The following is a 12,323-nucleotide window of genomic DNA, read 5'->3' as shown; positions in this document are numbered from 1 at the left end:
CTGGCTCTGATTGGTTGCTTCTGACTGAACGGTGCATTTCTGCAGATGACAGCAGGAGAACTGGGAGGACGCAGTGGAGCTTTTCACAGGTAGTAGCAGTATTTATAAATATATAAAAACATTTTTGTTTTTTCAAAAAATTACATATAGCAGCTTAAAAAACCCCCAAAAAACCCTTTATACAAAATACCAATGTATTCCTTGTTAAACTGATAGGATTCCCAGCCTCTTTACCCTTTATCCTGATTGATGTGGTCACTCATTTTTTTCTGTTGTCTCTTCAAGAAATTCATCTTTCAGACATGTTGTTCCAACCCTGTCCTACTTTCATTCTAGCCTTACCTGCTACATCTGGACTTTCCCTTTACCCCACATGTTTTTCTTTGCTCTGCAGCCTCTGCAGTACGTGCATCCCTACTTACTACATAGAAGAAACAAAGACGTAAATAGCATGAAAGGAAAAATAACGAGAAAGAAATATAAGTATGTTCCTGTAATTAGAGGAAATTAAAATATCTGCAGTAATTATTGTTTTTCCAGGTTGGTGTGGATTTGTTTCTAACGTTTAACGTTTTTTTTTCTTGTCGTTTTAATTGCCGTTGCTTGTCCTTTCTTGATGTCAGTTGAAATACCACAATTTCCTTGTTCCTGCCTTAAAGGCCTTTAAATCAATAGTATTATATTTTTAGGCTATATATAGTACATTTGAAATACTCAGTACATATAGAACTGACAATAAATCATAGTAATAGTATGACTCAAATTGCATAGTTTTATAAAAAATCAAGAAGTGCTTCAAAAAAAAATAATGCAATAGCCAAAAAGTCAACAATACATAATAAAAAAAATAAAATAAAAGTAGAATTAAAATTAATTAACTGTTTTTTTTGTTTTTTTAATGGATCACAGAGTCCACCAATCAATTCTCTCCAAAGCATATACAACAGGATACAGGATGGAAATTAATACCAGTGAGTGAAAGAAAACTACCCTGTGCTGTGCACAGACATGATTATGGCAGTATATGTCTCTGTCTGTACGTATCTGTAAGCAATATTTCTGTGATGCAAGGCAAATGTCAAACTAATAATAATAGGAACACAGTATCGTACTTATTTGAGAGAACCTTGGCATATTGCGTGGTCTGCACACAATATGCAGACCACACAATAAGTGGGAGGCATCGTTTTGAAGTTGGTTAACTGATTAGAAAATTACAGCTTGGTCCAAGCCATGGATCAGCTAACCACTGTTTGATTTTTGAAGGTTGTACGGAGTTAGGAAAAAAACAAAAAAAAACAAAGAAAGCCTCAGAACTATTTGGAGAAAGGTGCATGAGAACCCCCCCCAAAAAAACCAAAAACAAAGGAGACTTTTTCTTTTTTCGTGAATGTATTTCTATTATGCTATCTGTACATAGCCAGTGCTCTTTGCCAAGATGTCTTTGTTGCCATGTGCTCCAGCTCTCCAGTTCCAAGTTCATTGCCAGCCAGGCTGTTTGATCCTATTTTTCTTTTTTTTCCTCTCTCTCTGTTTCTGATTCTGCCTCAGTCTGCTCCCTTTGCTTTTTCTCTTGCCTGCGGGACGTAGTACAAAGCCAAATTAATAGGTTAGCAATGTGTGATGAGACTAAAGCTAGGGTTTTCATAGTAACAAAGGTTGGTCTCTTTTTCCATTCAAATCATCATAGCCACCTATGCTAAACACAAATGTATCACAATATTACTGAATTCAGAATTTAAGATTAAATTGGCTTAAACATTTGTTATTTCCTGATTAACTTTTTCTCAAATATTAAGTAATCAACTTAGGGTAAACCTAATGCAAGTCATTCAGGCACACATCATAAATTCACTGGTCTTCTGTGTAGTAAAATTAGTAGTGCTGTCAATATTAATGTTTTAATGCATGCAATTAATCTAAAACGTTGAATGCGTTCATATTTCAGATTAATTGCATTATTTTGACCAAAAAGTCTCTCTCCTGTAGATGATTAGTGAGTTCAAAGCATAATGTCCACTACTGTCGAAAAATACTTTAAAACAAAACAAAAAAAACAAACAAAAAACATTGCAATGGACAACAAAGGCAGTATATTAAATCCTATTTATTGTTACAGTGAATTATCTTCTGCAGACTGACTTAATACTAATAGTAATAATAATGTATTTCATTTATAATGTTATTTACATCTTAAGATCTCAAAGGGCTTCTTTTAAACCTTGAAAAAGAAAACCTGGAAAACTGAGCTATTTGGCTTGAAACAGCAAAACATTTTATGAAAATGTTTCATGAAAATGTTTAAGAAAATCTGTAGTGGGACCTAACCTCGGACTGCAGATACTTAAATGCCTTTTTTTCATTTGAAGCTTAAACAATTTATTTAAGTTGAATCTGTTGCATCATTTTATCCATTTAATTGATTCGTTTTATAATTAAGACAATACTTTTTTTCTTTTTTGACTTTGTATTGCCATTAGTGTGCAATGGCAATACATTATACACTTGTGATTAATCGTGATTAATCGTGATTAATCACAAGGCCTGATTAAATGTTTCAATCAATTGAGAACACTAAAAATGACTAAAATAACATTTAAACTTTAAACAGATTTATAGTTGGTATGATGGAAACTAAATTGAATGGCGCTTTACCGTCATGCAGTGTGAAACCTAAAGGCAATCTAGCATCTCTGATAAATAAATAAACTTTTCCATTTCTCTAACCATGGACTTCCAACTAAAGGATATTTGGAGGAAAAGCTGAAAAGCATGTCATGTTTGACTCACTGACATATTCAGAAATAATCTGACATTGTCTGTTATTTTTTTCTGTCATCCATGTAATTGAAATAATAAGAAGGTTAAAAGCACTTTTTTGCAGACAAACATAATAGTCCTGACCTCCCACTATAGATACTTAAATATCATAAAGACATAATCACTTCTGTTCCTATCTCTCATCTATGGAGCGTAATGCCATTTATCTACTCCTAACTTACTTGATGGGTCATTAAAGTGGTCTTGGAGCTATGAAGTAAAGCACTGAATCATGTCACATGTTCCATCTGCTGACATGCTCTATTTAGGCCAGAAGGGCTCAAGTCCATTTGGCAGCCACGTATCTTTCCTTACAACAATTGAAGTGACCGGACCATGGGAGTTTCTCAGTGACAATAAATTGATATCAAAGAGAAGAAAAATGAAAGTAGAGATGAGCACAGTGTAGGTGGTGTGAGCAAAGTGAAAATAGATAAATACTACATTTGTTGTGAACCTAAGTATCTCAAAGGTCTCTCAGTTTAAACACTCGCTACAGTTTCAGAAATAACAGCTGCCTGAGACTTGTACCAAAAGCAGTTACGGAACAAGACCAGAAGCAGGATCAGGATATGTTCTGGAAGTAAAAATGAGACCTGCTCTACCATAATATTTATGCTGCTCATACATGAGAGACATCTAATAATCTCCAACAATCTTTAAAAAACTGCATGTTAAATCCGGTAAAAAAATAGAAAGTCATTATAGTTGTGAATATCTATATTTTATTGTCTTTGAATGAGTGTTTTCGTTTTAGTTTCAATATTCCATTTTTCAATAACTGTCAATCCGTTCAGAAACTGACATGGATCATTTCAAAGCACTAGTTAAAATTCCTATTTCACCTTTGTATTCATGACTTTTAACACAATCTTGCACATCTTGTTTTAATGTAAAATGTAATTCAGCTTACTCATGTGCTTAGAATTTTTCACATAGGGCGAGGCTGTTTTTTTCATAATGAATAAAATCATTGTTTGAAAACTGCCTTTTGTATTTACCCAGGGTATGTCCCTTTAATATTAAAATTAGTCCGATAATCTGAAACATTTAAGTTTAATTTAAAAAAAGAATAATTAAAATATAGTTGTAAGGAAGCAAATACTTGTTTTACACAAATGTATTAGTTTTTTAATTTTAGATAAAAAAATAAAACTTCACTTAATTCTGACCGAGATAAGAAAACCCTTGTATTTTTAAAATTGAATTGAACTGAGTATTTCTGCTCAGAAATACTAGGTACTACCAATGTGGTTATGCTTTGACTCGCAGCTCGCAAATAAAAAGAGGTATTTTGCTTGTTGTTTCACACACACACAAAAAAAAAAAAAAAAAAATTGCAATACGTATTGCACACATAATGTAATAGAAAAACTAAATATCCATCAGTGGAAACTTCAATCATTGCTTAATTTAAGAAAAAGACAATCGGTGTCAGAAGTTGTCCAGTCACTTATAAACATCTGCGGAATGATAGAGAAAGTAGTATTTCTGCCAGAGTTTAAGTCTGTAGTGTGTCAAAAAAATTCAAAATGAATTGATGTACCTTTTACAGACAATTTAAACTAAAGCGATAAACTCATAACAGTGTCTGAGTCAGGTTACGTATTCACCTTGTGTTACAATAGTGATTTAGCATGGCTCAAATAGAACCATATTTGTGATGACTCTGATTCTCAGCTTGATGTAAATCTTGCTTCATTGCACATAGAAAGCATGTCTGATATACTCATTACTTCTTTGTTAGTTTTCTTCTCTCTCGGTTTACGTTTATACCCACGGTTTTATTTCTAATGTTTTATTGAATCACCTCCCTGACTCCTGTCTTTCTGCATGCAGTTTAGTTGTTTTCCTCATCACCTCATTACACATCCATCTGACATGATAGTCCAGAGTACTTTTATCCATAATTTCTCTCTTTCTCTCTCGCTGCATCACGTTCACTTCTTACCAGTCAATGGCAGTACTCTACTACGTAAATGCAGACACATGTCTTGTCACTTGAGAAGGTTGTCAGGATATTTTCAGTAAATTCTTGGTAGCATTGTAAAGTTGTGTGTTTAACAGTCCACTGGAAGAAAGAAATGGTACTTTTAAGACTAATCAAGAGTGCTGAATAGAGTAATAAAAAATGCTGCAATCAAGACAAGCTCAGCTCACACACAGACATACTGCTGACTGTGTGTCAAAAAAAAAACAAAACTAAGAGCCCAGTCAATTTGAGGGCAGATACCTATTTGTGAGCAAAGCTTGAGATGTATATGTTGTAAAACACTCTGTTGCGGTCTATAGGTTTTCTTTGAGCTGCCATTTTATGGTGTTATTTTAAAAGCATGAAATGGCCTTGTTACCATGAAACAAAAATTAGACAAAAAATGTAAAAATAAAACTACTGACAGGCTACCTTCTTTCAGTAATTTTTGCTCCAAATGCCAATGATTCATTTAAGACATTAAACTTAATGCCAGACTTTATTCAAATCAACAAAGTATCTCACTACACATTATGGCATAGTAGCATTGTGTTTGCAAAACACTTCTCTGTTTACTTGAAACACTAATAGCTTTGTTATTTTTTTTTCTGACAATACACTGTTGATAGTTATCAGGCCTTTACAAAGCTAATATTAGCATGATCACTCTGTTTTTATGCAAGACATTGATATTTCAACTCGTTACATATTTAAATTAACTGACAGCTAATCAAGTAGGTATTTAAAAAATGCAGGAAAGACTAAATCAGGAGTTCTTTAAAAAGCTTTGAAAGTCATTGCTCTAATTGAACTGCTGGAAATGTCTAATCATGTAAACTGATCAAGGCACAATTGCAGGCAGAAATATGTGTTGCAGCAGCTACAGTCACACTTTCATGTTGAATGTTAATGTAAAGGGGCAAAAAACACAACTGATAGAGAATCACAGATTTTGGATCATCAAAATTATGCCTATGGCCAGTGAGGATGATCAAATTGGGCACACAAAAACAGACAGATTCTGCAGCTGGTAATGACATTAGAGCTACAACCAGCCCTGGTAAGTTATCCCAAGGATTCCCATACTGATCATTACAAACAAAACAGTGTTTGGGACTCCAAGTTGACAGCTAGAATTAGTTTGGGGCATTTCTATTTAAACAGATTAAGTTGTAGAAAATGTAAAAACTTTTCATAAAACCAAAAAAAGAGTACAGTGCATGTAACATATTATTTATATGGATATTAAAATGACCAATTATGAGTGAGTAAATAATGAAATCAGATCAGAAAAATCTGATTTGACTGCTGGTCGATTTTACAAATCTGTGTGTAATTTGTAAAAACACACAGACAACAAACTAGCGCAAAATTAGTGAAATGTATTAAATTATATTTACAATATATACAGACAAGTTCTTCAAATAGCTCATGAAATCCCAGAGATAAATCCCCCCACCCCCCTTTATCCAAGGCAACATTTAACAGGTTCAGCTCCTTGACGGAGGTGAGTTATGATGGTAAAAGATCCAATTCAGTTCGGTTCAGTCCAGAGTGTGGATGAAAGTGTGGTTGTGGGCTTGAATGCCTCCTACCAGATTGGAAGGAGTTGACAGGATGTGACGTTTCTCTTGAGTGGATGTATGGTTTAGCTAGCCAGTCTGGTCCACTTGGCAGTGGACAATCCGAATCAAGGATCTGGAACTGGATCTGAAACAGGAACCTGGCCTGTGTAAAACAGGCCTGATAATCAACCCTGGGTTTTGTCAATATCAAACATCATTCTATATTATACATATACATGTCTTTTCTTTCTTATCACCACTATAATAAATACGTTTATATTATAGAGAGAATTAAACTCATGTGAGTACACAATATTAATTTTTAAATTTCTCAATATTTCACTTTAGCATACAATATAAATAGCGTTTTACCATTTAAAGTATTTTCAGTTCAAATGCCTCAAGGTAACAAAACATACTCATTCCAAGTTAGTTTACACTGACAGAGCCCAAACAATAACCAGGAGGCTAGCGCTAGCATGCTAGCTCCCAAACAAACAAACAAACAAACAAACGACAGTTCCCACTTGTCAAACCGTGTGATCAGTTGAATGTTTTGTTCCGCAATCACACATCTAAAAGTTGAGAGGCAGCAATACGAACATTTGCTAGAGGCTTACAAACGCCTAGAAGCCTACCTGCGACAGGGACGGACAGCGTCTCCCACCTAGCCCGGTGAGCAGCTGCCATAACAGCAGCAGCTGTCTATGGGCTCTTTGCATGTCAGCTTCCGCGTTCGGGGATAAGCGGCTTGGTCGTTTCCAGTCTATTGAAAATGGCATTTTACTAACTAGATGCTTGCAGGGCTTGCCTAAGCCAGGTAACAATTAATGATGCACCTCGATCCAAAGCCCCAGCAAGTAAGCTGGAGAAGGGTTTTAAGATGTACGCCTCCTTATACTTTCACAGACACGATGGTGAGTTTTACTTTCTTTAAACTTTGTGGCTAACATTAGCTTTAGCTTATGCTAGTAGGTGATATTCTTGGACATTTTCATTGTAAAAAAATTGCAATTTAAGTATCTAAACATTTTAATTAATTCTAATAGACGATGTTTTTACCTTATTTTGTATTTATTTTCAAGTTTGTTGTCGTTAGTGTCAGAGACCAAGTAACGGGGAGAAGTGAAGGTCTTTTTTTTTTTTTTTTATAAATCTTTAAATAAATAAAAGTGAATTTAGACAAATGGAAAAACATTCCCTGGTTACACGCACTAACAGAATACACAAGTTAAGACAAAAACAAAACATGTGCAAAACTGTTGTTTGAATAATTTTCACAGTACAACAACCGAGATTTCCTGACAAAAATAGTTTCTGTCTAATACATTCTCAAAAGATTAATCCTAGAGATCACCCAAATCATCAAAGTTATTCTTTACTCCCATGAGGACAGACCCCATTTGACAAAACAAATGCTGCCACAATATGATGGGCACATATTACCCACCTTGTGCCAGGACATATAGCATATTGTGATTCATGGGTAAAAGCAAACCAGCAATAATATAATACGAAACATGGATAATTACTGACAAGAAAACTCATAGTGGGAGATTAGGGTGGAAAACCTTGCACCCTAGGTTCACATGCAGTTTCGTACTAAAACAGAAAGCAGATTCAAAACAATAAATTATTAAAATGTGCCTTGCATTCATTCAGGGAAAGGTGGATGCTGTTTGAACATTAAGTGCACGAAATGGGATAGACAAGGACTAGCACCTCCGTGCATATATCTCAGGAGACACACCACTGTGTGAAATAATTTGTGTAGTTTGTGTTAAACAGGAGTTTACTTCAGCTACACTGTCTAAATCAGGAAAAACTGAGAGGTTAACCTCTCAGGTCAACATATCTTTGATTGGGTCTGTTTTGGTGCCTTTATGAGCTGAAGTATGGTCTCAAATTAAACTTCAGTATGAGAACTGGAGTATCTCAGCCTTTAAAACCACTGTTTAAATAACAAAAAAACACCTTCAAGACAGTTTGTTCTGTCTGTTTCAAACATCAGATTAGGGCATTGTAGCAGTGAAAATTCAGAACATAATCATTACAGGGCAACTGATTTCATATAAAGACAACCAAACAGATATATTAAAATCTAAACAATTAGACAAGGATCCAATGTATACAATGCATAGCCATAAATCTATCTTTCTCTGTTTTTCTTGTTTGATTGGTTGGTTGATTGATTGATTGAGCAGCATCTCTACATTTGGCTTACAAAGAACTTAGTTTGTGCTTGCACAGTTGTTTTTTGTTGTTTTTTTCGCTGTGAGGCAGAAAGGAAACAATCATCCATTTCATCTTTCCTAAGACTGATAAAAAATATATTTTAGGGCGATTAAAACCCAGCTAAACGAATTGGAAAAATCTTCTTAAAAAGCAGCTTGGAATAAATCCAGCATCTGCACATGTGCATTTTTATTATATATTTTTAATTTCCATTTGTTTGTGGGGTTTGCTTTTCTTTTTATAGAGTGAGTTTACCTATTTATTTAATAAACACAGCTCAGATTTTAATTAGAGCAGGCTTTTAGGATTAAGTTATAGATATGATGCCCTTTGGATGTTTCCTATCCAGCGGAGATTTGAATGCACTTTAAGGTCAGACACTTGCCATAATTAATCTTATCATTCACACACACACGCCTATTCACCCCCACACACACAAAACAAATCATTCCTCAATTTCTCAAAATATGCAATATAAAATCATAATACCAATTCTGATCCATTCACCTATTGATCCATCAATAATTAGTGAATTACGTTTTCCAGTACCTTTGTATAACTTAAATGAAAATGTAATTTACCACAAAAAAGCAACAAAACAATCTAACTTCTAACTTCCAAACAAAACAACAACAATCTAACAAAACAATCTAACTTCCTCAGACAGGTCTATTTTGACAAAGTCACAGTTTTGTAACAAATTGGATGGCTGGTTGGTTATGAGCAAAATAAATTACATTTTTTTCCATTATGTCATGTCACAAACAGTAAGTTTAAGATATTTTACGTGATAGAACAGCAAACATTCATCCATCCATTTTCTTACACCTTTATCCCATTGTGGTTGGGAGGGGTGCTGGTGCCTATCTCCATCTGTCAAGAGACAGGGTACACCCTGGACCGGTCACCCATCCATCACAGCAACAGCAAACACTGATTAATAATTGTGAAATGGAAGAAAAGTGAAAAGTAATGTATAGTTTTCAAAAATGTTCAATTAAAAGTCATGGTATTTTTTCTTAACTTTCACACTGAACGATGTCTAATATGCACTTAAAAAAGTGTTACCCACGTGTCGTGGGAATTTGGCAGCAAACATCATAAAACTCCACAAAAGAACTTTTGCAGCACTATTTGAAAGTTTCTTTCTGCAAAATACAATATATTTTTACAATGCATTATGTAAAGAAACAGCAGATCAGGGAGCAATTTTGCCCTCAGTTTTTTGATACTCTGCTAAAATGCTAATAGGCTTGTCTGGTTTATTGTTGTAACAGAATAGGCGTGCATAATAGAGAATGCTATTGAGATTTTTTTTAGGAAAGCACATCCTGTTAAATACGGCAGAATGATGGTCATATTACAACAAAAGCAGCATCAATTTTAAAAAGTGATATGAAATAAAGAAAACACAAATTACTACAAAACATTTTAAAAATGCAAGGTATAGGTTTTTAGTCTTTTTGTTTAATATTTAATTCAAATCAATGTTTTTGTGTGTGAACATACTAGACAATATACATGAGAGCAGTTGTTTTTCTTTTAACTCATCAGGGAATTTGCACGTTGGAAGGTGAGAAATACTGCTATCGAGAGAAGGGACCTCATCCGGAACCCCGTGCCACTCATGCCTGAGTTCCAGCGCAGCGTACGCTTGCTGGGCCGAAGACCCACCACTCAGCAGTTTATTGATACTATCATTAAGAAATATGGAACCCACATTCTCATCTCAGCCACCCTAGGAGGTAAGAGATTTTTACTTGAATTATTCAGGGCAGGGATTAAAAGTATTCCCACAATTACCTAAATGCTCTTCCCATGGGGTTTGTGGTTTGTGTCTATGTGTTTACATAGAGGAAATGCATATTTTTCATATGATAAAAAAAAAAAAAAAAACTAATAATGGGTGCTTGGTGAGGGATTGACTTTTCTATTCCACATTTGCATGTTTTGTACAGGTTATCTGGGGAAAACAAATAATAGGTGACTCTTGGAAATTTTTTGAAAACTAAAATAATAAACATAAATGCCTACAAATAAACATAAAAAATGCTTTATCCCTATTTGATTAGCCTGAGTAAATGCGACCTTGCTCTGCTGAATATATTTTTCTAACTGCATCATTGTCAGTGAAGCTCATTTAATTAGTTTGAAGGCAATTTATTGCTCCAAGTTGCTGAGAAACCAAACTGCAGCAAATCACATGAGAGCATGGAAAATTAGCAGAAATCCTCACCTACAGTCACCCTAAACAGACAGTATAATCTGCTTTAAGTGCAAGGTTTCATGTAGCAAAAAAGTATGCACTTTTAAATTCTATGGTTTGGTGTTAATTTAAACATATCCAAAACTTGTGCATGTGAATCCAATTTGTCAGTGTACGCTTGAGACAAACAATTTTATGACCTGGAGGTCAGATCATATACACATTTAAAAAACATGACTGCAGGTAAATGCATATTTTATAACAGAAAAACAAAACTTTAGTGCATCATACTGTCGTATTATATTAATGCTGTCAATCGATTAAAAAATATACTCAGATTAATCACACTCTGGCACTGTGATTAATCACGATTAATCATTATGCCTAACCTGGTAAGTTTGCAATATACGCAGTTGTGGTTCCTGCAGGAATTGTGTCCTGGGCAAGCTCCTCCTTTTGAGCCCAAAATGTGCCGCTGTGAATTATTAACACATGAAGATCTTCAGATTAATCACAGCCCTAAGAAAAAAAAAATAATATATATATATATATATATATATATATATATATATATATATATATATATATACATATATGTATATATATGTGTATATATATACTATGTACTTTTTTTGTTTTTCTTGGGCAGCATAGTATCTGGCATCTGTCTGCAGTATACAGTCCTACTAGCAACTCTAGCTGTTTTTTCCCCCATGTTCTCAAGCCCCTGTACATATTTTTAGCAATTTTGTTTAAGCCACTTAAAATTGACCTATGAATCATTCTAGTTCACAAAAGGCTGGGGCACAAGAGACGGCATAGTGCTGCACCACATTGTATTCTAACACCGCTGGCTTTCTAACATTTTCAAGGCATTCATAAAAACTGAGGCTCAAGGTGTTTTACATTGTAATTGATATACGAAGAAATATAAAATTAGTAGCTATTTATTGTTGTGTTGAAAAGTCAGTTCTAGCTTTATTTTTATATTATTCATCAATAACCAAAATCATCTGAAAGCACTATGCATAAAATGGGGTGATTAAATAAGAGTTCACTTCCTCCTACTCCTTTTAAAACAGAAAATTAGTGGTAGGCTAATTATTTTGTTCTTGGTTATGCACATCCTTTCTCTTGTCCCATTGGTTACTTGTTTTATTTAATTTTAAAATAACAGTTTGAAATAAATAATTAAATTAAAAAAATACAAAATATATTTATATAAACAGTGAAGTTCATTATAATTTAAGCACTAGCAACTAATCATGCATATATCAATAGATAGTGATTTATTTAAATTAAGGTATAACATTTGTAAAACGAAAAAGATTCTAAAAGCATTACGTAAACAGAAATAAGTATTGAAATGTAATATAATCTTGTCATGCTTCATCACTTATCAGTGACCAGTCAAATAGTTAATAAGTGAGGGAAAAAAAATGCAGAAAAAGAATAACGTTTTCAGTTCCAATTCTGCAACAAACTGTTTCTGAATATGTTAGAGTTTGAGGGAGTTTGTCCCAGA

General features: G+C 34.0%; 1 protein-coding gene across 1 annotated transcript in view; it reads left to right on the top strand.

The window, feature by feature from the left end:
- Nucleotides 1–12,323, top strand: part of brinp1 (bone morphogenetic protein/retinoic acid inducible neural-specific 1) — a 117,049-nt gene that overhangs the window by 50,385 nt on the left and 54,341 nt on the right. Inside the window, exon 3 of the mRNA XM_032570103.1 lies at nt 10,147–10,337. Coding sequence (XP_032425994.1) covers nt 10,147–10,337 — 191 coding nt within the window. The remainder of the gene's footprint in view (nt 1–10,146; nt 10,338–12,323) is intronic.

Source organism: Xiphophorus hellerii, chromosome 8, assembly GCF_003331165.1.
Source record: "Xiphophorus hellerii strain 12219 chromosome 8, Xiphophorus_hellerii-4.1, whole genome shotgun sequence".
Lineage (NCBI taxonomy): Eukaryota > Metazoa > Chordata > Actinopteri > Cyprinodontiformes > Poeciliidae > Xiphophorus > Xiphophorus hellerii.
Note: the sequence above shows the minus strand (reverse complement) of the source record. Positions and strands in the feature narration are given on the sequence as shown.